The sequence below is a fragment of the Herpailurus yagouaroundi genome, unplaced genomic scaffold (genome assembly GCF_014898765.1).
Source record: "Herpailurus yagouaroundi ecotype Mexico unplaced genomic scaffold, PumYag 214, whole genome shotgun sequence".
NCBI classification, from domain to species: Eukaryota; Metazoa; Chordata; class Mammalia; order Carnivora; family Felidae; genus Herpailurus; species Herpailurus yagouaroundi.
The window spans coordinates 8,729,614-8,756,381 of NW_024412445.1; the positions used below are offsets into that span (position 1 = coordinate 8,729,614).

At 39.7% G+C, this 26,768-nt stretch overlaps 1 protein-coding gene and 1 long non-coding RNA gene across 2 annotated transcripts in view; one reads left to right on the top strand and one right to left on the bottom strand.

Moving 5' to 3' along the window:
- Positions 1 to 17,286: 17,286 nt before the first annotated feature.
- SEC61G (SEC61 translocon subunit gamma) lies at positions 17,287 to 24,928 on the bottom strand. Its single transcript, XM_040455080.1, has 4 exons — positions 24,829 to 24,928; positions 23,106 to 23,204; positions 21,490 to 21,592; positions 17,287 to 17,477 (listed from the first exon to the last, which is right to left on the bottom strand). Exons 2-4 carry the CDS (start codon positions 23,197 to 23,199, stop codon positions 17,468 to 17,470), a joined length of 207 nt encoding a protein of 68 aa, XP_040311014.1. The 5' UTR covers positions 23,200 to 23,204; positions 24,829 to 24,928; the 3' UTR covers positions 17,287 to 17,467.
- Positions 24,929 to 24,998: 70 nt separating this feature from the next.
- Positions 24,999 to 26,768, top strand: part of LOC121017015 (uncharacterized) — a 45,066-nt gene continuing 43,296 nt past the window's right edge. The window contains exon 1 of the long non-coding RNA XR_005784587.1: positions 24,999 to 25,209. This is a non-coding gene — a long non-coding RNA (uncharacterized LOC121017015). The remainder of the gene's footprint in view (positions 25,210 to 26,768) is intronic.

Below are 26,768 nucleotides of genomic sequence, written 5' to 3' on the forward strand. Positions count from 1 at the left end.
AAAAAAAAAAAAAAAAAAAAAGAATAAGACTTCCTCCTACCAGGTCCGATCTCCTTCTCTGCTTCCAACACAACTCCTTGAGGACTCAACTCTTGCTTTCCAAACTCAAGCCCAGGTGCAGATAGATGTATAGTAATTTCCTTCTTCCTCCACATTCTTACATTCTTTCTGGTTCTGTTTTTATGTCACAACTCTGTGCCTGCCTTTCCTCAAGATTTACCTTTGATTTTCAAAAAACCTATTCTTCGTTTATACGTGTGTGTATGTATATATATATATATATATATATATATATATATATATGAATACGTATGTATCTCAAAAAGCCTGTTTTTAAAAATATATAATATATATTATATATACATTCTTTTTTTTAATTTTTAAATCTTTAACTTTGAGCTTGTATATCTCTGTGTATTCCCTTCCTGCTAATTGCTTCTATAAGCAATGTATGGCCTCTGACTGACTAGGGGAAAAGTAACTGAAGTGACTAGATATAAAAAACATAGTAGTGAATGTTTCTATATATTATCCTGTTATAATACTTCCCTTGAAGCAATGTGTTAAATCCAGGAAACTTGGAGGATCAAAATATTTGTAAATCCATTAAGAAGATACCTAGCACACCTGTAGTCTCAGCATTCCAAAATCCAATGCATCTTAAAAGGTTCATCTTCAACACCACCTCAGTGAAATATTTCTCATCCCCCCCAAGATATACACAAATAACCATACATGTTTTATTATAAATACTCTAATGAATGCCTCCACTGCAGGAGTCAATGGGCTCCTGGTAAGTCTGCTTCTTCTCCATCCTCTACCCTTGTTCCTCAAAGTAGCACCAGTGTCTGTGAAGGAACCTCTAAGAAATGCAAAACCCCAGTCCTCATCCCTCATTTCCTGAATCAGAATCTGCATTTTAGCAAGATCCTCAAGTGGTTCATTACACACTGAAGTTTGAGCAAATCTCTGCTCAGGCACCACTAGAAATGTAGGAAGAGGGTCTCCAAATTCCTCCCCCTTCCTATCTCCCGAGTCTAGAATTGCTTTGCTGTCACTCTAAGAAATAAGGGCAAACAATCACTCTTCCCTTTATCCTTAGTTACTCCAGGGTAACTCCCCAATCATTCCTTGAAAACGGCTGCCTAATTCCTGTAAGGTTTTGGATTTCCCTTTTTCTGATCCCATCCATCACTCAATTCAACCCTTCCTTAATTCTGAAATTCTTCCATTCTGCCATCTGGAATGCATGGCTAGTTACCAGTCAATTCCCAGTGATTTCCTATATTAGGATATTTCTTTTACTCCTTATGCTGTTCCAGAACGGCTTAGCCTGTAGCTCTGTCAAGGAGAATCTTTCCTTTCCCATTCCCACTCCTAACACCAAGACTGGAGACGGGAGAGGTATCCTCCTTGCTCCTCAGTGCAGCTTTGAGATTGATCTGTCATCTTCTCTAAACTCCACTCTCCAGCTTTCAACCTCACAGCATCAATCAGTACCACCCACTGCCCTTAACAGTGTCATCTACAAACTGCTGAGTCAGTCCTCTCTCCCACCCCATTCTGGGAAGACTCTCATTCCTAGCTTGCTGTCACTCTTTCCATCCCTACTTCTGTTATAATTCTTGGTGATCTTAAAATCCACAAAGGTAATCTTCTCAATACTTTTACTTTCCAGTTTCTTGACGTCTTTACCTCCAAGGATCTGGATTTTCATTCTATCATAGTTGCTGATGATTCCCATGGTCCTTCCAAGTGTTATAAGTAGTCATTACCAGCAACTACAACTTCTCCATCATTTGAATCCTAGAACTGTCCTTCAACCACAAAGTCCTATCTTTCTAGCTCACTCCCTGTAGTACCTTCAGCCCATTGGAATGCACAAGCCATTATCACTCACGCAGCTCGTCTTCTAATTCTTACCCAGTTTAAATTTTTTTTTTCAACGTTTATTTATTTTTGGAACAGAGAGAGACAGAGCATGAACGGGGGAGGGGCAGAGAGAGAGGGAGACACAGAATCGGAAACAGGCTCCAGGCTCCGAGCCATCAGCCCAGAGCCGGACGCGGGGCTCGAACTCCCGGACCGCGAGATCGTGACCTGGCTGAAGTCGGACGCTTAACCGACTGCGCCACCCAAGCGCCCCCTTACCCAGTTTAAATACCATGACACATCATTATATCACTCTCTGACATGTACCCTCAACCCACTTAACTATTTTTTCCCTTCATTTCTTCACTCGGAAAAATTTCTGTTCTATACCCATATACTTTTTCCTTTTATTAGCAAGAACAAGCCATTCCCACTGCTGGGGGAATAGATCTGTCTCCTCTCACTCCTGCATTATAAATTTTTCCTTTCTCCCCTGGGCCATTCCTATCTCTATAAAAATACATTGCTATTTCTCTCATCTTAAAAAGAAACCGTCTTTTGACCCCACCACCCCTTTCAACTAGCACCCTTTACAGAAACCTCAAAAGAGTTGTCTGTAGTTCTTTGCTCATATCCCTAGCCCCTCATAGTCTTTGGAACCCACTCTAGTCGGGCCTTTGCCCCAACATTCTACTACTCTCATCAAGCTCACAAATACTTTTTACGTTGCTCAGTGGTCTCTCTCTAGGTAAGCTCTCTCCATCAGTACAAATACTCTCTACATTGTTAACTCTCAATCTTCAGCTTACATAAACTCTCAGCAGCATCTGACTCAGTGAGTCACTTACTCCTGGAAGCATTTCCTTACATAGCTTCCACGACACCACAATCCCCAGGTTTCTTCCTATATCACTGGCTTCTCTTTTTCTGTCTTCTTAACATTGCACTTCCCAGGACTTCTATCACTGGATTTATTTCTTTTCTTGCTACGCACACCCCTTAGATGGTCTAATCTCATCTCAAGGCTTAAAACATATCTCTACCCTGATGCTTGCTTCCCAGTTTATATGTCTAGCCTGAGCATCTCCTGGAAACACCAGCTTGCCTTCTCAACACTTGACTATTTAAGAGGTTGTTCAACCTAACATGCCCCAAATCAAATTCCTGATTATCTAAAAATCCACTCCTATCCAAATCACCCCCATTTTATTAATTGCAACCTTATCAGGACTGTATTTGTCTGTGAGTGATTCTTCAGTTTGTATGTAATTGTTCACAAGGGAGAAACATTTTTATGTGTATTCGCTCATCAGGTTTTTGAGGATTGAAATATAAAGTAAAATAGATTTCTTTTTTAAGTTAACAGGGCATGACTTTCACTTGGAATTAATTCCTGATACATAGAGGAAAGGTCTTGGGTAGATATTGCATTGGGGATTGCCATAAAAAAGGAGCTGGGTTTCAAAGATTTTTATTGACCTTCACTGCCCTGTGCATGGTTGCCTGGGCCAAGCATTTCATTGCCAGCATGATGACCACAGCTATAATTGCAGGAGAAATATTTACATTTAGGTGTGGCTGCCCATGTTACTGAATAGTTACATGAGAGTCATACCTACCGAATCACATGTTTCATCCACTCCAGAGGTCATGATACAACAATCTGGTGATCTCCAGGTGGGAGCTCAGGCCTTCAGCTAGAAAGATGAGCTGTGTAGACTGAGCAGTGCTTCTCAATCTTTACCAAACTAATACCATTTATGAGCATCGTTAAAACGTGTAGAATCCCAGGCCCACCATCTATAGATTCTGATTTGGTAGGTAAAGTGGAGCCCCAGGACCCACATGGTTTACAAATACCTGGATGAGTCTTAGGTTCTACCAAGTTTGGAAAGCAATGGTATTTTTTTAATTTTTTTGTTTTAATCTTTTATTTTTCGGGGGGGGGGGGGGAGAACAGAGAGAGAGGGAGACACAGAATCAGAAGCAGGCTCCAGGCTCCAAACTGTCAGCACAGAGCCCAATGCGGGGCTCAAACTCATGGACCGCAAGATCATGACCTGAGCGGAGGCCAGACGCCTAACTGACTGAGCCACCCAGGTGCCCCATGGAAAGCATAGGTATTTAAAGATGAGCCTGGGTAATCCTGTAAGAACCCAGCAGTATTAATAACAACAATAAACAAACACAAAAGGTACAAATGTTAAATGAATTGTTGAAGTACACGTTTTCCACTCCCCATCCAAAAGTTCACTTTATGACACTTTGCTTTTATGAAAGATGTACTTTAGTACTTTTTTTCACTAAAAAAAAAAAAAAAAAAAGAAAAAGAAATCTGAATAGGATTTTAACTTTTATGAAATGATCACTGCTATTTTGCTTTACTCTACTTCAACTTATGGAAGTAGACTATGAGTAAGAATCCAGGTAGTGGGGGAAACCTGTCCTCAGAGATGTTACTGTTACAAATGTCTTCACCCAAAGATACCATAAAATAAATGAAAATCCCCGCCACAGACAGAAGATATGCATGACAGAGCACCGGCCAACGCAGAGCAGGAAGTCTCCTACCAGCACTGATGGGAGTAGGAGCACGGACTATCACTCCACAGGTATTTGTGGAGCACAGACAGTACTTTTTACTCTAAGTATTCAACCAAAAGGAATGCTTGCACAAATACACCAGAAGACACGCATAAGCATGTTCTTAGCAGTGTGATTCATCACAGAAAAGAAAAACAAATGAAAAAACTAGAAACACTTCAAATGTCCATCAACAGTAAAATGAGTACATACATTGTGGAATAATTTTACAATGGAATGGCACACACCAGTGAGAATAAATGGACTATGGCTATTAGAGCTTTGTATCAATATGTATGAATCTCAAAAACAGCATTCTGAGTGAAGAAGACAAGTCATAGAAGAATAAAGGCAGTATGGTTCCATTAATACGAAGCTCCCACACTGTCAAGCTGAAAATACATTGTTTATGCGCTCATACCTATAGTATACAACCCAAAAAATGAGAGAAAATCCAGGATAGTTATCTCTTCTATGTGGAAGAAAAAGAGAGAAATACAATTGTGGAGGGCACAGGACACTTCTGGTTCGATTTAATTTTTTCAATTGGGTAGTGAATGCACAAGTATTTGTTTTATTATTCTTTTACACTGTTTAGTCACATGGTATATAATATTTGAATATAAAACTAACATCAATTTAAAATAGAATGGCTATTTACTGAATACTTTCTTCCAAACATGTAAAGTAGACTCAAAATAATAAACAATATTTATAACAACCTCATATGGCATTTCTTCCTTATTTTACTGATAAGGAAGCAACCACAAATTTGGCTGAGTCCCTACGGTTACTAAAAACCAGAGCCTGGATTTGAACCAGTCTAACTCCGAAGTCTTCTGCTTTCCTGCATCTCATATTAATAATGTTAGTTACTGGGGCACCTGGGTGGCTCAGTTAAGCATCCAACTCTTGATTTTGGCTCAGGTCATGATCTCATGGTTCATTGGGCTCTGTGCTTACAGCATGGAGCCTGCTTGGGATTCTCTCTCTTCCTCTCTCTCAGCCCCTTCCCCACTCATGCCCTCACTCTCTCAAAGTAAATGAACTTTAAAAAGAAAAAGAAAAGTAAATGTTAGTCACTATTGTGCCTGGAACTCTTCCAAGCACTTTACATGCAATATTCACAACTTTAGAGATGAGGGAATTGAGGCATGGTAAGAGGATTGATTTATCCAAAATAATACAACTGGTAAGTGGTGAGGCTGCCTCCCCTGTGCCCTACTGCCTGCCAATGCTAACCCCCTCAGCCCCTCTGTAATCCACTTCCTACTCCTCTCCTTTCCTTCCAAAAGTGTTCTTAATTCAGGATAATCTCATCACTTTTTAGAACACTAGACTGCATTGGGGCGCCTGGGTGGCGCAGTCGGTTGAGCGTCCGACTTCAGCCAGGTCACGATCTCGCGGTCCGTGAGGTCGAGCCCCGCGTCCGGCTCTGGGCTGATGGCTCGGAGCCTGGAGCCTGTTTCCGATTCTGTGTCTCCCTCTCGCTCTGCCCCTCCCCCGTTCATGCTCTGTCTCTCTCTGTCCCAAAAATAAATAAACGTTGAAAAAAAAAAAAAAAAAAGAACACTAGACTGCAAACTCTTTTCCTTGCTTTCAGTTTTTCTCACGATTATTACTGCAATCAATACATCCTCTGGAGTGCTCTTACTATGGTCTTCCTAAAATACAATTTGAACTAGTCCCAGCACCAGGTGCATTGACCTCATATGGATATTTCGTACTATAAATACAAAGAAATACTGAATAATATATAAGAAAAACAAATTTAATAAGCACACAAAACGAAGAATGGTGTTGGGAATTAAGAGTCCTCGTCCCCTTTCTCACTATACATAGAGAACATGGCAGACAAGTGTTTATTTCCCAGACAAAAGAATAATAAAATAATGTTACTCCAAATATTAATTAGCCCCAGAAAAACGTTTCCCACCTTGGTGCGTAGACGTCCCCAACCATAATAGTCAGCTACTTGCAAATCACTCTAAAGTAAATTTTGTTAGTTTACAAGCCCCAAAGATATGTGAGTAAGGATCTAGTCAAGAAAAGAGAATATACTCCATGCAGCACAGAGAAAAAATTTAATATTGGGAGCTAGATTCACAGTCATTAAAAAAGTTAAAAAGCAAAGGTGGTGGTGGGAAAACCCCCAAATTAGCAAAATCATGAAACCATGACCATCCTTAGATCCAGAGGAATGATGGAAAAAGGTGGTGCTCCCTGAAGCTTGGTACCAAGGCCTTGGCATGAGAAGAGTTCAGGAGCCTTAAACAGAAGAGATATGCAACCACCAGAGGAAGTGTTACCCAGAAATTAGAGAAAAGGAGAAATATTTGCGTTCTTCCTCCTCTAGCCAGTGCCTCCCCAGAGCTGAAGCCAGTTTCTAAGAGTTTGGAAATCTAGTTTGAAGGGGTCAGCCACTAGAACAGAGAGGGGGAAAGATAAGGAATGAACCTAAGAGTAAACAGGTAACTGATTAGCCCATAGAACTTTCAATCCTATTTTTGTGCCTCATTCTTAACTATGAACAAAAAAAATTATCCAGAAGGAAAGATAATGTAAGAATGGGAAACAAAAATGTTTTAAGCATGAAAGACAAAAAAGCCATTATCTTCTCAAAGAGATTTGAGATGTTATTGCATTCATGAATCAATAATATGAAACTACTAAAAAATCCAAACCAAAAACAGAGCTCATAGAAATTAAAAATCATTGTTAAAATAAAAAATTAAAGTTGGAAGATGAAACTCTCCCAGAAAATAGAACCCCAAGGTAAGAAATTGAAAAATACATGGAGAATTGAGAAAGTACATTAGAGTAACTAGAGTTCTAGAAAAAGAAAGGAGAGAAAGGAAATAGAGGAAAGAATATTTGTAAAGGTAATTTTCTAGAACTGAAGAATATAAGCCTCCAGATTTAAAAGGCCCAGTAAATGCTCAGCACAAGAAATAAATCACATCTAGGCAATTCTTCATGAAGTTTATCAAGGTAAAGAAAAGACCCTAAAAGCTTTAATAATAATAATAGTCATAATAATTATAACAAAAGTCATTAACAAAGAATGAGAATCACACTGGAAATATATTTATCAGCAGCACTATGTTATCAAAAGCAATTAATTATAAAGATCTTCAAAGTTCTGAGGAAAAATGTTTAAGCTGTTTGAACCAAGTTTTTCATATGCAATAAAACTATCGATGAAGTGTGAGATTAGACAAAAGACATTTGGATCTCGTACACATTTTACTGAGGAAGTTATTGATGATAAATTACAGCAAAACAAAAGAACAAATCAAGAAAGTGAAAGATTTAGAATCTGGGAAACATTATGCCAGGATGTTGCTGTGCATCAGGTCAAGAAAATAATTCCTCTGGACAGGAGAGGACAGAGGGCTCTAGAGGGAGGTGAAAGGCATGAGGAAAAGAGAAAATTCCATACGTTTGATACTCCTTGAGACACAGGGATTAAGGCAGGCAATGTTAAGGAAACTAGAAATAAAAACATAAACACACAAAATATGCAAAGCTGATCAAAAAAGAAACGTAACCATAATACGTTACTAGGCTGGGAAGTTAGCAATATTTATTTTGTCATAACAATGTAAGCATCATTTATTAATTTTTTAACTTTTAAAGTTTATTTATTGGGGGGGTGGGGAGTGAGAGCAGGGGAGGGGCAGGGAGAGAGGGAGAGAGAGAGAGAATCCCAAGCAGTCTCCACGTTGTCAGCACAGAGCCCGACATGGGGCTCAAACTCATGAATGCTTAACTGAAGGAACCACCCAGGTGCCTGTATTAATTTTTTAACTTTTAGAACCGACCTATTTGCCAAGCAAACAATGACAAGAGTAAAGGGTATCACGTCTGAAAATGTAAAAGTTCAAATGGCAAGAGCCAAGAGGTGATGGAAAGAAGCAGCCAAATAAAGAGAAAAAACAAGCCCACAAATAACCTCACTGTCAAGGTAGGGAGTTAAAGAGACTGCCCGCAGTTGTCAGAACAAAAAATAGAGGTGGAAATATACTATTTAAAGACACAAAGGTAGTCAGGGCAATTAAAGATAGTAGTTTATGCTCGGAAGATGGAGAAGAGAAAGCAGCAGGCATGTAATAAGTTAACACATCATCTGTCCTAACAGAAAATCAACAGTATATCTAAGTAGGTGAAGCTGGAAAGAATTCGTATGATTTTGAGATTAAGGTAATTCCCAGAAGAAACAGCTAAAATAAAAGTTAGGCTTCTAGACAGTAGGACTGGCAGGTCAAAGGGTTGAAGCCAAAGGTTGATGTTATTATTTACAAGCCTCTGTACCATTTGACTAAAAACCTTGCTCCCTATTAGTTTGATAAAATGTATGTGTGTAGAGGTGCAAAGGTTTATAGCCACAGAATATAGCCAGTATGAGTTTTAGACCACAAGGCTGGGATAAGAGAAATTCACATTTTCTTCTTTGACTAATAAAAATTCAACTGTTCCAGGGCGCCTGGGTGGTTCAGTCGGTTAAGTGTCTGACTCTTGATTTCGGCTCAGATCATGATCTCATGGTTCATGGGACTGAGCCCCAAGCTGGGCTCCGTGCTGACAGCATGGCGCCTGCTTGGGATTCTCTCTCTCTCTCCCTCTCTGTCCCTCCCCAACTCATGCAGACATGCTTGCGCCCATGCTCTCACTCAAAATAAATAAATAAACTTTAAAAAATAAAAAGTTAAACTGTTCCAAAGCCCTGTCCTATAAGTTGTCAGAAATTTAACCTCAGCTGTTTTCAAAGATTCCCCCACCAGGCCCTGGGTCATGCAAAGGCCCTGAGGGTGTACATAGTCTTGAACATTCAAAGAACCTCAGGTCTCCAGTCTGTGCTAGTTGTCAATGATGTGTTCTTTAACCCCTCAGTCCTCTAGAGATAGGAAGCAGTAACCCTCTGTCCCCTCTACCTCATAAGTACAAGTCTTTTTAAAAAAAATAAAAATGGGATACAATGAATAGAAAATAAAAAATGCACAGGGTGAGTAAGGCTAAGTATTGTTACCTGAAACTTTTGTTTTACGCATATTGTACATGGACTCCAGTGTATTTTTTTTGACCCTAAACATTACCTCTGACTGATATTTTTTCTAAATATCTTCGCTATAGAACATTCAGATATTCAGTCTAGTTTGCAAGTATAGTTTTACAACTGCTGACTCTCACAATGGCTTAGTCTAGGTCAGGTCATGTCAACATTAAGACCCATAATGTTGGCAGACAGCATTTAGAATGGGTAGCAGAGCTTCATAGTCTTAACAGCCCTATTTGTGCAGCAACTAATTTGGACAATCCAGGTCAGGTAAAGGAAACAACTGAATAGAACACTAAAAAAGAAATACTTAGCAAGTGATGAGTTTTTGGTATTTATTACTTTTGTCTTTAATATAATTTTAAAAGGACAAGTCTGACAGAAATGAATGATACACCAGTGCAAAACTGAATCAGTGGATGCATACTGATAATAAATAGATTAGTAAGTTAAATAAGTGAATACTTACATATGTACACATATACATAGAGAAAGAAAGCCTACAGTAGAATTCTGAAAGCTGATCAAAAATATGATGAGAGAACTGGAGGGTCCTCATTTGTAAAAGGAGGATACATTTGAGGATCCTGCATGCTTCTTCAAATTCTAACATTGTTTTCCCAAGTTTAGGTGCTCAAGTTTGCCTGTAAACACTCTTATACTAAACACACTATTACTGAACAATAATATAGTAGGCAAAGACTAATGTGTAATAAATGCTAGGAAGAGTAAACATATATTTCTCTAAATATACAGTTTATAAATACACTTGTACATATACATACACATTCACACACTACACATTCATATATATACTCTTGAGTCTCCCCCACTTTTTTTTCATTAAGGTCCCTGTGGTATAAAAAAAAAAAATGTATGTTTAGTCTTTGTCCCTGGTTCCTGGCACAGAGCTCCTAACACTCTTGGAATTTCCTGTGATAGGGGTGTCGTTCTTATTCATAAGGAGGCTCTTTTGATCACACTTGAGTTTATGCGAATGCAGTGACTCTTGGCAAGCGTCCAGGTGGCTTCAAGATGGAGGCTGGTGACTAAAAGCCAAGCAGAATTAGAAGGTTCCTCTGGGACAGAAGAGAGGCTGGAAATTGAATCCAATCGCCACAGCTAATGATTTAATCAACAATACCTACATAATGAAGTCTCAATAAAAACCCCTGCATGATGGGGTTCAGAGAGCATTCCTGTGGGTGACTACATCAATGTGTTAGAAGAGTGGCACACCCAGAGAGGACACGGATGGTCTGCATCCACCTCCCCACTCACACCTTGCCTTATACATCCCTTCCATATGGCTGTTTCTGCATTATATCTTTCATAATAAAGATGTTGGTAAACCACTCTCCAGAGTTGTAAGTCATTCTGGTGAATTATCACATTTGAGGGGGGCAGATCATGAGAACCCCCACATTTGTGGTCAGCTGGGCAGTAGTGTGGGTTTTCTGGGGACCTCACTCGCAACTTGCATCTGAAGTGAGGGCAGTCTTGTGGGACTGAGTCCTTTACTTGTGGGATCTGAGCCTAACCCCAGGTAGACAGTGTCAGAATTGAAATGCATAGTTGGGACACTCAGTGTCATAGAATTGGAGAATTGGTGTCGAAAAATGACACGTACTTGATCAGAAAAAAACCCCTGCAGACCCAATGAGTGCCCTTGAACTAAAGGCCAGCTTTGGTGGGGTATAGACATTTTTAGATACCTCAGAGTCCTCTCTGAGGAAACCAGATCACAGAAAAGCACTTTAGAAATTATCTTCCCCAGTTTCTTCAGAGACGAAACAGGTAAAGTGCACAATTTTTATTTTATTATTATTTTTAAGTAATGTCTACACCCAACAGGGAGCTCAAACTCACGACCCTGAGATCAAGAGTCTCATGCTCTGCTGAATGAGTCAGCCAGGCGCCCCAAAGTGGACCATTTTTAAATGACTTGAGATAGCTCCTTCACAACTGACTACAGTGGCTAACCATGCCATTGTCTACTATCAGCACTGCTTGTACTTTTTCTACCCTAGGGAGCCTAGAGAAGGGGTCAGAACAAATCATTACCAATAGGACTTTTTGCACCCTATTTACACAGCCAGAGTTGAGGTTAAACACTTTCTTCTTGCTTAAGGAAGCACACTTTCTCACGAGTACCCAGCCAAGTTCTTAGCATATAGTAGGGAATCAGTTCACTGAATTCAACTAAAGTTCCCCCCAAGCCTTTGTACTTTGGGTTAGGGAACAGAGGATGTGAGACATTCTTTTAACATGACTCTGAGCAAGCTGTTGGGACAAGACACATGGCCATATGAAGAGAATCAGAACTCCAGCCTGTACCAACTGGAGGAAGGCCAGCTAAATACAGCTTCAGAGAACCCTGCCTCTGGGGAGATGGAAGGATCAGAGAAAAAACAAGATTTAACGTTAAAATACCTATGTTCTGGGCACCGTTCCCACTTCACTCACATGTAGTACTTTCTTACTTAAAGTAACTCAACACTGAAAGCTGGGCATTAGCATCCCCATTTTTAAGATCAGGAGACTGCATGGGGCGCCTGGGTGGCGCAGTCGGTTAAGCGTCCGACTTCAGCCAGGTCACGATCTCGCGGTCCGTGAGTTCGAGCCCCGCGTCGGGCTCTGGGCTGATGATGGCTCGGAGCCTGGAGCCTGTTTCCGATTCTGTGTCTCCCTCTCTCTCTGCCCCTCCCCTGTTCATGCTCTGTCTCTCTCTGTCCCAAAAATAAATAAAAAAACGTTGAAAAAAAAAATTTTAAAAGATCAGGAGACTGCAGTTCAAAAGGGTTAAGGAAACTTTACCTAAGGTGACATGTTACATACCACTCTCCCTACATACTGCTGGTGCAACGAACTACTCTTCTTCCCTGAGGGGACAATGATCTTGCTTTGTTACTGGTTCAGTTTATTGTGACAAGTGTCTTGGTTCTACCCTCTTGACCGTCCCCAAACACACAGAAATGACACAATCTCTTTCACATCTATACAGTTTAACTTTCAAAGCCCTTTCACATCTATAAGGGGTAACAGTCTTCTTACTACGGGGAGGGGCAGGGCCTTTTCTGGCCATTACACTTAGAATACCAGAAGAGCTGAAAGAACTGGCTGGTTTTTCTGGTCCTCCCATCTAGATTTTTGTTTGGTTTGGTTCACAAGGCCTCGAAAATATTCTAGAAAAGAGAGTGCTACCCTGGTCAGTTTTACACCCATTTGCTTTCTTTCAAGGCTGGCTAGTCCTCTGTCAAGACTGGAGGTGGCCTCCAGTGTGTTATTGTGGCCTTTAAAGCAGCAGAAAGTACCTTATAAATTGTACTGATGCTGACAAAATGTAATCACATCTGAAAAAAACGTAAATTGCATTGCCATATGGAGATACAAGAGAGATTCCTAAATCATTGATGGAGAAGGAAATGATTTTCCATATAGGCCATTGGCAGAGAGGGGAAAGAAGGCACGGCAGGTTAAAAGCCCAGAATGACTACTGTTCCAAGCTGAAAAGCTAAGAAGTGCGCAGATCAAGACCACGATGCAGGCATATAAAGAACACTAATGTGTGTGTGTATTCCGAAATCAAAAACCAATACACGCACATACACATATGTGTGTATTAATTTTGATACTGGGTTACTCTGACCAGAGGAGTCGAGGATTTGCTTTGTGCCCTCTACTAGGCCAGTGATGGAAATGATCCTGTTCTATGTTGCCCTTACAAACAAGAAATTATTAAACTGGCAATGTATACAACACTTCCGTTTCCTTCATGTAACGAGGAGAGTGGCTACTGTAGGCAGGTACTTGGGATTTGGTAATAAACTAGTCAGACAAAATGTCTCCTTCCTGGAACTATTTTAGTGGGGCAGACAGTAAAGAAAAATAGCCAGCTGTGATGGTGTGGTGGCAGTGGAGGGGTGAGGAGTAAGCTGTGGATATGTTTTTGGAGAATACAATATCTACGTTACTTGCCATAGGGCTATTATGAAGATCAACTAAGAAGGAGTAGTTTGAAAACTGTAAGGCCTTATATAAGTATCATCAATCCTACAAAGCTATGTTCCAACCTCCACTAGTGAGTCAACATTTGTGATACTATTCCTTTAGAAATTCAACAAAGGTTTGGTAGGAGGAGAATGCAAATACATTTTTATTAATTTGTAATTAGTGAAGCGAAAAATGTCCTTTTGTGATGAACTTTACTAAGTCATGGTATCAAGACATTCTCAGAACCTTCTCAAAAGCCCACAAACAATGCTATAATCAATGTTGACTAAGATAAACAAAAACAACAAGGTCGATTAGGGGCTGGAAGATCATGTGGGAGACAAGCGAACACATGACTGTAAGCATGGCTATGGAATGCGAAAGGGTTGAGGTAGAATGAGCCTCAGAAAATGGGACAACAAAAAGCCTCAGAAAATCGGAAGCATCAGGAAATCTACCCAGAAGAGACTGTCTCTAGCACACAAAATTATGACCAGAGTGTACCATCAGAGGTAGAATTCAGCTCTAATGCTTTCTGGCATAAGGCACTCCTTCAAACACAAAGTAGAGTGATGCCTCCAGCACTCAGGCTAAATCAAATACCACTCTTTCCAAGTAGAACCTTCCTAACAAAATGAGACAAATGGCCCAAGAAGGAAAGATTCTGGAGTAAAACACTCCTTTCCAGCAGTAACAAAGCAACTGGAAAAGGAACCATGCTTTATTTGCTACCCTTCCATCAAGGCTCTGCCATGCTGTCTGGACTATTTATTTCTGTCTCCTCCTTGATGTGTATTTTTCTGTTGACTTTTTGTGGTTAGTCTAGTGGACCAGGTGGCTGAGCACTTGCTTTAAGGCATAGGGGTTCATGTGAATTGCAGAACAACTACAAGAGGGACATTCTTATATTTTGCTGTAAGTATTTTAACAACACAAAACCATTAAAAATTCTGGGGGATGGCTGGCTGGCTGGCTGAGTCAGTAGAGCATGTGACTCGACCTCAGAGTCGTAAGCTCAAGCCCCACGTTGGTGTAAAGATTACTTAAAAATAAAATCTCTAGGGGCACCTGGGTGGCTCAGTCAGTTGAGAGCCCGACTTCGGCTCAGGTCATGATCTCATGGTTCGTGAGGCCAAGCCCTGCATCGGGCTGTGTGCTGACAGCTCAGAGCCTGGAGCCTTCTTTGAATTCTGTGTCTCCCTCTCTCTCTGCCCGTCCCTCACTTGCACTCGGTCTCTCTCTTAAAAATAAATAAATAAAAATAAAAATCTTTAAAAAAAAGAAAAAATATTAAGAACCTTATTTTATTTTTTTAAATGTTTATTTCTGAGAGAGAGAGTGCAAGTGGGGGAGGTGCAAAGGGGGGGTAGACAGAGGATCTGAAGGGGGGGCTTTGCACTGACAGCAGACAGCCCAGCGTGGGGCTCAAACTCACAAACCATGAGATAATGACCTGAGCCAAAGTTGAATCCTCAACTGACTGAGCCACCCAGGTACCCCAAAACCACTAAGAACTGTAGAAAACTTGACACTCAAAGTGTGGTCCATGTACCAGCAGCCATCAGCAGGGAGACAGAAATGCAAATTCTCAGGCTGAGCCAGACCTGCTGAATCAATCTCTAAGGGGAGGACCCAAGGGAACATAATTTTTGTATTTTTTTTAAATGTTTATTTAGTTTTTAAAGAGAGAGTGTGAGCAGGGGAGGGGCAGAAAGAGAGGGAGCCACAGAATCCGAAACAGGCTCCAGACTCTGAGCTGTCAGCAGAGCCAAATGCGGGGCTAGAATTCACGAACCATGAGATCATGACCTGAGCAGAAGTCGGATGCTTAACCAACTGAGCCACCCTTTAAAACACAAATGCACCAGCTCTTAGATACACTTATATGGTGAATAAGAAAAATCTATTTATTTTTCCTATATAAGATTCATTGTTGAGTATGGTTATTCTGTTCTTTCACATTACTGGTCAGCTTTCATTTTACATGTATAAACATATGTATGTAGTACATTACCTATCCATGTGTCAAGAACCAGCAAGTCAGCAAAATAAAAAGTGAACAGCCAAAATACACACTATAAATAGGGATTCATAATTATATCAAGAATGAATATACTAAGGCCCAGAATTATCTTATCCTAGAATATACACATTTGCCAGAAGCAAAGAAAGTCTACGCTTTAGAATTTGTCCATACTTTATATGTATTATGTGCACATGTACATGTATGTGTACAAATATATGCAGGTTTATGTATACATATATACACATATGCATGTGCATATATACATGTACACATGTGCATGTACATATACACACACACACAGACTTTTGGTCTTTAAGGAGTGAAGTATCTGTAAAATGTGGCTATATGTATTTCAAAACTGAAATACTTATTGGCATTTCAAATATAGGCAGAAAATATGTTACCATCACTATGAAAGACCTTGCTCTCTGCACCATGGATTCCAAAAATGAGGAATATTGCCCAACCTTACCAGTTAGACCCCTGCCTACCTTATTCAAGAAGAATCAGAGGACATGGGATGCTTGGGTGGCTCAGCCGGTTAGGCGCCTGACTCTTGGTTTGGGCTCGGGTCACGATCTCATGGTTTCATGAGTTCAAGCCTTGCTTCAGGCTCTGTGCTGACAGCACTGAGCCTGCTTGGGATTCTCTCTCTCTCTGTCCTTCCCCCATTCGTGCTATCTCTTGAAATAAATAAACTTAAAAAAAAGAAACAAAAGAAGAATCAGAGGACATTTATCAAATATGTGCTGCTAATCAATTAAAAATATTTAGTTCAAGTATAATTAACAGTTACGTTTCAGATATACGATATAATGATTCAACAATTCTATACATTTCTCAGTGCTACTAACCAATTTATTAAGAACATATAGAACTTGGGAAATAAAATTCAGTAACTAAACACTGAGCAGATTAATAAAACTTTTTTTAAAGCGGGCCCCACTTCAGGCTCCATGCTGACAGCACCGAACCGGCTTGGGATTCTTCTCTCCTCTCTCAAAATAATCTTAAGCAAACAAACATACAAACAAACCTTTTTTAAAAGGGGAATAAACTATCTCACTAGCTTATTACTATTGTGTTTTAAAGGGGAAAGAAAATAGGGCCAACTTTTTATCTTACATTCAATTATCAGTGGATCCTTCACAAAACTCAGAACTCCAATGTTTATGACAGTGTGACCAGTTTGTCTGAAGAGGGCCTCTCACACTGAAGTTTCCACCATTATTTTCAGGAAAATATTCCAAGTAGCACCTACACTTCTATTGCTCTACCTGCTTATATTCTGAGTGCTTAAGGACAAAACTCCTACCCTATCCTCGAATTCTTTCACTACCCTTACCATCCTTTACTTTGTTTCTTCTTCCATGATAGGAAAATGTTTATCTGAGAGAGGTGCACTCAGAAATTATGGTGCATCACTTTAATTTCTCCTATAAGTCAAAACATGAAGGATGGAAGGAAGGAAAGTAAGAAGGGAGGGAGGGAAAAGAATCCATTATTTCCAGGGCGCCTGGGTGGCTCAGTCGGTTGAGCGTCCGGCTCTTGATACCAGCTCAGGTCATGATCCCAGAGTTGTGGGATCAACCCCCGCCTCAGGCTCTGGGAGGACAATATGGAGCCTGATTGGGATTCTCTCTCTCCCTACCTCTCTGCCCCTCCACTGTTTGTGCTTTCTCCTAAAAATAAATAAACTTTAGGAAAAAAAAAAAAGAACCCATTATCTCCTATCAAATTTGATAAATATCTATGATGGAAAAAAGATAAGCCTGTTTTTATTTTGAAACTGTTTTAATTTACAAATACAAAACATCTTGGAAGGCAAAAAAAGAAAGAAAAACACAAAACATATAGACAGATTTTTACTCCATGAGCTTCTGAAATCCTCACTTATTCACCAATCCCCAAGATGAAAAACTCTTCTAAAAAGGTATTCAGCCACCACTGTAAAAGAAAGAAAAATGGTCCATTTAAGTGTATAGAACATTTTAATAACAATAATTATTTGAAATGCAATGTGCTACAATTTTATGGAACTAAAACCAGTTATCTGAGAACCCAAAGATAGCACAAAGGAGAAGAAACTGTACTTTAAAATCTTGTAACTAAAAAAGGTCCTTAGAGATGATGTGGCGTTTGAACAGGTTTGTATTAAAAACTCAGAATCCTCTTTTGGGGACAAGTGTTTAACAGTCTGGCATAAAGTCTATCTGAACAAGATGAAAAATATGAATTACATAACAGGATGGTTAGCTGGTTAGTTCTTCAATTTGATACACAATCAGTTGAAAATAAAGAATACAAACTAGTTCAACAGTTTCCAACTACTGTTATCTTCACACAATCACTAAAAAACAGGGGTTTAATCATAATGAAAACAAAAATCACCTTTTCTACAGAACTTCTAAGTTTCAAAAGCATAAACATTAAAACTGCATGCTAAGATGCACACTTTAGTATTGTTTACTCATTTTTTTGTTTTTTTAAGTAGGCTCCACACTCTATGTGGGGCGTGAACTCATGACCCTGAGATCATGAGTGGCGTGCTCTACTGATAAGCCAGTCAGGCGTCCCTAGTATTGTTTAGTAATGTTAAAAAAGGAAAAATAATTGCACTACTCGATGAAAGTAATATGCCTGAAAGAAATACTCTTCAATATTACTTTAATGCCAAGTATTTTTAGTGTTTGTTATTAAACTGTATTGCTGTAACTAAACTATCCATGACTACATAACTCCTTTAAATTATAATACTATGGCTATTACTTGTGACTGCTTTAATTTTATAGAAGAGGACATACATTTATCATAAGGGAAAACAAGTGATAATTTAGCCTAATGAAAGAGGAGCTTGTGGTTGTATTTCACTTGCCATCACCCCAAAATAATTAAAACAGTGACTTATGTTCTTTTCAAGCAGGAAAAAAAGATCTTTGGGTTTTACAGATGTTGAAGAATGTCATGAAAAGAATAAGTTTTGATAGCATTTCTCACAGAATGCTTTATTTGGCCTTCATTTTAATGTAAAAACTCTCTAAAGGTAGATTTCTAACTCCTTCAACTTTGAAACAATTTTGTCACCAGATGACAAGTTTTCTAAGTAACCAGCTGCTGAACCATCTCTGATTGGTAAGACTGATAAAAGATATTGTGTATTTGCCATGGAAAGAATTAAGTGAAAGCGAATTTTTAATACTTGTTTCAAAACCCTGTTAGAACAACCCGACTAAACTCCATCCGAAAAGGGTGCACTAAAGCTGCCCTGTCCTAAACAGAGTGCCCTGTCCTTAGGCTACAACTTAGACAAGGAAATAAAAGCTGTCCTAATACAAAACTAGGATAAATAGGGGCGCCTGGGTGGCTCAGTCAGTTGAGCACCGACTTTGGCTCAGGTCACGATCTCGCGGTCCGTGAGTTCGAGCCCCGCATCGGGCCCCTGTGCTGACAGCTCAGAGCCCGGAGCCTGTTTCAGATTCTGTGTCTCCCTCTCTCTGATCCTCCCCCGTTCATGCTCTGTCTCTCTCTGTCTCAAAAAAAAATAAACATTAAAAAAAAAAATAAAAAAAAAATAAAAAACTAGGATAAATAACAATGTTGGACAGATTAAAAATTCAAAAGTCCTCCCTAAGGGCATCCAGGAAAAAGGAATTTAACAAGGAAAATGTTCCATTTTTAGGCTAAAAATAAACCACCCCAACTGTTTAAACCCAGGATAAAGGAAATTTATTGTAGCAGTTAATTGTGAGAAACCTGTCTGAGGATTTTAGCCGTCAGCAAGAAGACATATGTAGAGGCATTCGATTCTAAACGCTGGATTTTAAGAGAATGGATGAAATGCAAACTGGAGCATAAAGTGAGGAACAGGACTCAAAATAGGGAACGTTCAACAGAGCCAGCATGAGAGAGGGCTCTCAACAATTAGAAATAGAGGCTCCTGAGGCAGTCGGCCTGTGTATGGTACACTGCTCTACCGGTTACCGGCCAAGCAGCCTGAGGAAGTACCTACTCTCCGTGCCACAGTCTCTTCATCCATAAAATGAAAAGAACAGTACTAACCTCACAGAAGTGTCATGAGGATTAAAGGAGTTAACTAAAGCAGGAAGAGTCCCTGGCACACAGGAAGTGCCCAGTAAGTGTTAGAGATTGTTCATATCATCATGACCCTTAGAAAAAGATAAACCTTAAGTTGTTGACTTAATTCAACAAACACTTATTCAGTGCTTTTCATGGCTACAAGAGTACAGTGAACTAGGTTCTGCAGTGCGCACACACACCCCATAATATATGTATACGTACTTACATAGATTAACATTACATGTGTGCATAGATAGATGTAAGTATCTATACCAGGAATGCCTCAGAACTCATAATTGAATGTGAAAGGCCCTGTCAATCACTTAAGGCAGCCAGTAACGCCTGGCAAGAGTTAAAAATATATTAAGTGAAGACTGGAGAAAAAATGTGAGAGGCACTCATATAACAATATACTGAAAGAGAGAAAGTTATATGTTGTCCCAAAGGGTAAAACTAAGAACAATGAGGGGTGTTTACAGAAAACAAATTCCCTATCAACTGAAAAAATTAACTGTATCAATTAAACCTATCTGGAATGGGAAGCAAGAGGCCCTGAGCTGTATGTATGGAAATGAAGTGACTTCCCAGAAACTCCATCCTATCCCTTCTGTTTACTGATGAGCTCAAGTGCAGCCCAGAGACAGAGTCTCAGGTTTCCTAATTCTACTTGACCATTCTCTCCATGATTCCACAATTCCAGAGCTGGTATTGCTCACTAGTAGTAGAATAGAGATTTCTCAGTGATGGAGGAGATTCGAGAGACTTGATCCTTTTCAGGCCTAACTTTCTCTGATCTCACGGTATCTCTTCGTGGCACTTCTGCTTAATAACTATAATAACCTACTTAAGAACTCCATCTCACAATATATTCAGTCACTTATCATTTAGAAGACAACTTCCACCAGGATCTACATCAACAGCATCTAGTACTTAAAAGATGTATAGTTTACAAAACATGTCTAAACCTCCCCATCCCATAAAATAAGCCCAATAGGTATTACTACTTCTAAATGGCGCTGAAGTTCAGAGATTAAATAAATACAAAAGCATCAAAGAGCAAATGAGTACTGCAACTCATACTAAGTCTTTACACCAAACTAAAATGCCTAAAACTGACTACTCTCATTTCTCACTGCCATTAGGTTTCTCCGTAACTTATAATCAATCTGAAAAGAAAAGCATTTAGGAAAGAATAAAGTAATCCCAGTTTGTCAGTGCTTTCTTCTCCTCTCTAAGACACTAAAGGGTTAAGAAACCCTCCATTAGTACCAGTGGCTCATGGCAGTCACAACTTCCATTTCATTGTCTTACCCCAACTGTTTTTTACGGTTTTACATGACTTAAGCCATTAATCTTTACCATAACCCAAATAAAAGCTATTAGCCTTATGGAATAAAATGGGCACAGAGAAGCTGAGTAAAATGCCCAAGGTCATGACAGCTATTAAGTAACAAAAGAGAGGATTTGAACCTAAGAGATGGAGTCTAGAGTCTGAATTCTATCACTGTAGTGACTTTCACAGGGGGAGCATTTCCTCTGCACTTTAAAAACCAACAACTTAATATACAGCATAAAGAAGACTTAAATTTGAATACTGGTTCTGTCACTTGCTTGGTCACAAACTGTTTTTAACTCACTTTCGTGACCCTTTAAAATTGTATTTATAAAAGAAAATTGTACCTATCTCAGAGTTGCTAATAAAGACTGTATAACATATTAAAATCACTCTGAATTATCAGGTACTCAATAAATAGCAGCAGACTCTAGCAGCATTAAAAAGTCAAAGCACATATCTGTGTATTAATAACATCGCAGGCTGTCAACTCAAATGATTTGTTTTTATTCTATACTAGATACTGTCTATTTCAAAAAGTTTACTTACACAATGATGTTATTAATAGGGATATGGATCAATTTCACAAAAAAGCCAATGAATCCCATTATAGCAAATCCTATTGCTGTTGCCATGGCAATCTTCTGGAATTCTGGATTTAAAAACACAAAATTTAGATAATTTTTTACATTGACATTGCAAATATAGGAGAAAAAATTAGCAGCAATATAAATAAACTTACTGGTGTACATTTCTCCAGAGTGAACATATCATTTTAAGTTAAACAAAACATGACATTATTAATAAATATTTGCTTGACAAATTTTTTAATTTTCTTCTTTGATATTTAAGGACACATAGAAATAAAGTGTATGCCCATGCTAGTGATTCCATCAACAAGCAGCAAAATAGTCTAACTTCTTATCAAATGACCAGAATATCAAAAAAAAAAAAAAAAAAAAAAGAAAGAAAGAAAAAGAAAAAAGAAACACGGATAACAGAAATATACAGCATCCATCTCAAAATTTGTTACACTGTTAAAAGGATTTATTATAGGGGTGCCTGGGTGGCTCAGTCGATTAAGCCTCCAACTTCAGCTCAGGTCACGATCTCACAGTTCATGGTTTCGAGCCCTGCATCAGGCTCTGTGCTTGACAGCTCAGAGCCTGGAGTCTGCTTCAGATTCTGTGTCTCCCCCTCTCTCTCTGCCCCTCCCCTGCGCACGCGCTCTCTCTCTAATTTAAAAAAAAGTATTAATTATGAAAACATAAAACATGATTTTTAATGAACAATAGAGCTGTCGTCTTTGATACCATAATGAAGCCAGGAATAAGGCTTGAGAAATCAAGCTGGGCTGGGCACAATCTGAAAACAGGTTTCAGACCATGGTAATGTTCCATTTAATGTTATTTCCTCAGGGAAGCCCCCGTGCCCTCCTGACTTGGTTAGTCCTACTATTATGTGCTGTCCATACTTCTATTTGTCTTTCACGGTAATTACCGCAGAAGTAATTAGAGTTATAATTGCCATTACTGGTTCATGACTATATTCCCTGAAAGATTCTACACTACACAAGAACATGGACAGGTCTCTATTACATATGTGTATATATTTATTACACTACATATATATTATATTCTGTTATATTCCCAGGTGCTAACTCGGGAAACACTCAAATGAATAAAGGTACACCATTTCTGGTGCACCTTTTTACAGATGAATCATGATAAACGAAGTTTAACTTAGTAGATCGATATCAACTATACTGTTGATTTCATGTTAAGGTTTTGTTTTGGGGGGAGGAAATGGGGGCAGCAACAGAGAAGGGAGGACTCCAAAAGATCTTTCGGAGTGGAAATGTGGAAGACACTGACACCTAAAACTCTAAAGTCATTAAATACCACTAAGGCAAACCTAACATGAAACACAAGGCTGTGATAAATTATCTTTCACCATTTGAAAATACATAAAACGGAAAAATCTGTAAAGTGTAAAAAAGTGTACAAAATTTAGAAAATGGCAGTATTAAAATACAATAAAGCAAAATGAATCGCTAAAAATGTTGACAAAATAATGCAACGGCTATTAAGCAGAAAGATACCAATCAAAGAAAAGATTTAGCAAATGTAAAGATTTAATCTTTTCTCCCATTTTAAAGCTATTACCTTTTCTATCAGGTTTAGTGCACCTTTTGACCAGCCGAATTGAGTCCTTCACAAACTGCCGACTCGGCTCAACGAACTGCATTACCTGATCCATGATGCCTATTTAAAAAAAACAAAAAAGTAAGATGCTCACTGGTATTGGTTATCATCAAATCAGCACTTCATCAGTTATATCAAAATATAAAGGAAACTAGTCATGAATTCATGTCTGATACGAGTCAATTCCATCTCATAAAACAAAACAAAACAATACAGACTCCAAGACAAAACGGACATTATTTTTTCGTTAACTCCGGCATCAGATCAAAGGCTATAAAACAAGCACAGGTCTCACCTCCAGGATTATCACTGACACAGGACACATGCTCCTAACATGACAAGTTAAGCACTTAACACATCCATTCCTTTCCCACTCTGCAGTCTTCTCATTGTTCCTGCTACAGAACCAACAATTTGGGGATCCAACAAGTATTTTCCATATTTTATTTTAAACTCTCAGAAACCAGTGTCAAGTGTAGTGAAGGCCAACTGTGACGCTGCAAGAATCTAGCCTAGGGGCAACGTGGACTTCAATCTGATTGTTGTAAACCACAATCACATAACACTTTCAGAAAAGAGTATTTTTGTGTGGAACAGATCTATCAAATCTTCAAAACCACAAAGATTGACTAAACCAAGATCCAGACTCTCAGAAGCTATTACCTGAACTCCAGACCTTTAGGTAGGACACACCTTTTAAGAAAACAGCGCTATATACTTCATCAGCTAGATTCTTCTGAGGAATCTATTGCCCAATAGAAATGTCACCCAATCTTAGCTTTGAGAGCTTACTACTTGCATTTTACCCTACCTCCAGCCCTTTGAACAGTGGTCAGGCACATGATAATAAATTTTTGTTACATCAAGGAATGAGCACCATTGGAAGAGCAGGTGGTGGTTCAAATTCCTGTCTAGGAAATATAACCTTCCTAAGCTTCAGTTTCCTAACCCGGCGCGGGCAGCTGGAATAAAATTCTATAAACATTCTAGGCCAAGTACATTGGGTGCCTCCAAAAACACAGCAATGCCTGTTTCCTTAGTACTTCACTTAACTTTGTTCTTCAAATCCAACGGGCTTAAACTTTATAGATGTCGTGATGAAAGCTAAAAACTTTTCTCCATGAAAAAAAAAAAAAAGGCACAATGCGTAAAACACTGTTCACTTTCAGGGGAAAGGATCCGGTCACTTGCTATGATCTCTCGATCTAGAATCTAGACCAACCCTCTCACTTTATCCTATAGACGTGGTGGCAGGGCCAGGGCTAAATAGAACTCTTCCAAGGCAGGACACTACACACAAACTCCCAAAGCCTAAGGGAACTCCAGCGGCAGGCCATCATCTCTGACCAGAGCACAGAAGACACCAGCAGCCCCCTAACAGAGTAAAACCTGCACACCGAGGTGGCCCAGGACGAGCAGCCAGAAAGCCGAAGCCTGGGCCAGGACTTTAGGCGCTGAAGGAGCAAGGGCTTCCAAAGCCACACTCCTTCGGGACCTCAGGAGGCCACGGCCCTGGGCCTTTACTTCCACAGCAGGCCGTGCGAGGAGGTTCGTGGGCAGCCGGGGGCGCCAGACCCCCCAGAACGGAGAGCCTCCCGGAGAGGGCCGACGGCTCGCCCACGCCCGTCGCCTCCGCTAGTCACAAAGGATTCATCCCCAAGCCCACCAAGAGATAGATGCTCACCTGCCCGGCAAACTCTCAGACGCCAGCGACACGTAGCACAAAAGCGGACTGACCAAGGACGGCCGGAACCGGAAACCGAGTCTCTGGCCTATGGCCCGCCCACTCCCCCGTTCATTGGTCCTTTACGCAGAAACATCAGTGCGCAAGCGCAGCCCGCTGGGCAGTTTGGACACGCATCCCGGAAGAAGTGCGCTGCGGGGTGGCTGACGTGAGCGGTTTGGGAGTTTGGCTTTCTTTTCTGCAGTTTGAGTGTGGCGTCTGCCGGGTTCTTCCCTGGCTAACTCCCCTGTTCCCCCAGCAGGCCGATCTCACCCTATTCGCGTTCACAGCAAGAGGCCCCTTCGGCCTCGCGCGGTACCTGTTCTATTACACACGAATTGGGTAAATCTCTGCTAAATGGATTCCATTTGAGGGGATGATTTCTGATAGAAGTTTCTGTTTTATTCAGTTCATCTTGGTCGTGTATCTCCTGACTGTCCATACTTTCTGGATGCATTTAATTTTATTGGTCAAAATGAAGCTTATAAACAAAACAATCATATGACCGACCTAGCTCGAAATGGTCTCCAACCCCCAAAGCTGGCTTTCCTCTGGTTATCAGTCTTGGGACTATATCTAGAATTGAATCCATCATTAGGTGTACTCTAGGTTTGATTTGGTTTGGAGAAGTGGTTATAATGTATGTATGGTATCTGACTAGGCTTTTCTGAAAATACTATGAACTCAGACATTTGGTGGTAACAGATGAGCTTGTCAACTTGTGATTTTGTATTTAGAATGAATCATTATTTGGACAGTTATTTGAGCACCTATAAACAATTATTGAGTACTGTGTAATTACTGTGGTCTAGTTAAGGGAATTTACAGTGCAAGGAGAAAGACAAGGTATAAGTTAGTATAAATGCTATAGAACAAATAAAGACGGGGCGATGTTGTGAAGAGAAAAACAGAGAGAAAAGATGGTAGGATAAAGACCGAATTCCCTTAGATGGCCACTGTAAGGATACTAAGGAGATGATACGTGGGCTGAAATCTTAAGGATGAAGAATTATTCAGACACACCCAGGTCTGTTCAGAATTTAAAAATGACTGTTAGGCTAAGGCAAAGTATCCATATGAACTTTGTCACATGTATGAACCACCTGTAATGCAGTGTATGGAGAAGGTTTTAAATACTTAGGCTTATGACCTGTAACCCATTGAATCGGTATCTGGAGGTTTAGGGATGAAAAATCTGTATTTAAGGAGCATTGGGTGACGCGGTTGGTTAAGTGTCCGACTTCCACTCAGGTCATGATCTCAAGGTTCGTGAGTTTGAGCCACCCCTCAGGCTCTGTGCTGACAGCTCAGAGCCTGGAGCCTTCTTTGGATTCTGTGTCTCCCTCTTTCTCTGCCCTGCCCCCACTCATGCTCTTTCTCAAAAATAAATAAACATTAAAAAAATTTTTTAATCTATATTTAAAAGAAAAATTATTAGGAGATTTTAGGTACTGAAGTTTCTAGCACTGATAATTTTAGCACCCCTCTGAATTCAATATTCTGTCAGCTGCTCCTGAGTTATATTTATTTCTCAGGCACCAAGGTACCCTTACCCTGCTCCACTGTTAGGATAAGAGAGCTAAGAGGTGGCACAGACCTTGGGGCTCTGAAAACTGTCTTACTCTGCTTCACTTCCAACACATCCTGTAGTCAAATGTCCTATGAAACAAGTATCAACAGACTGCAGTATTTTGCTTTGACATGGGACAAAAATCATAATCATGTATCATCATATTTGGAAAACCTAGGATCTTACCTAGAAGGAAAGTGCCGCCCATCACCTGAACAAATGTATATAACAGACCACTGAGCATTATGGACCACCACATTGAACCATTCAGTTTTTGATATCTACGTATTATATTTGTATAGCCACACATAAGCAATTAGAGTTTCTCCTT

Bases quoted from the DNA above. Each gene is read 5' to 3' on its own strand.
- SEC61G (XM_040455080.1), bottom strand. From the start codon at position 23,199: ATGGATCAGGTAATGCAGTTCGTTGAGCCGAGTCGGCAGTTTGTGAAG. The intron at 21,593-23,105 runs GTAATAGCTTTA...TTTTAAATCCAG, and splicing joins CACTAAACCTGATAGAAAAG to AATTCCAGAAGATTGCCATG.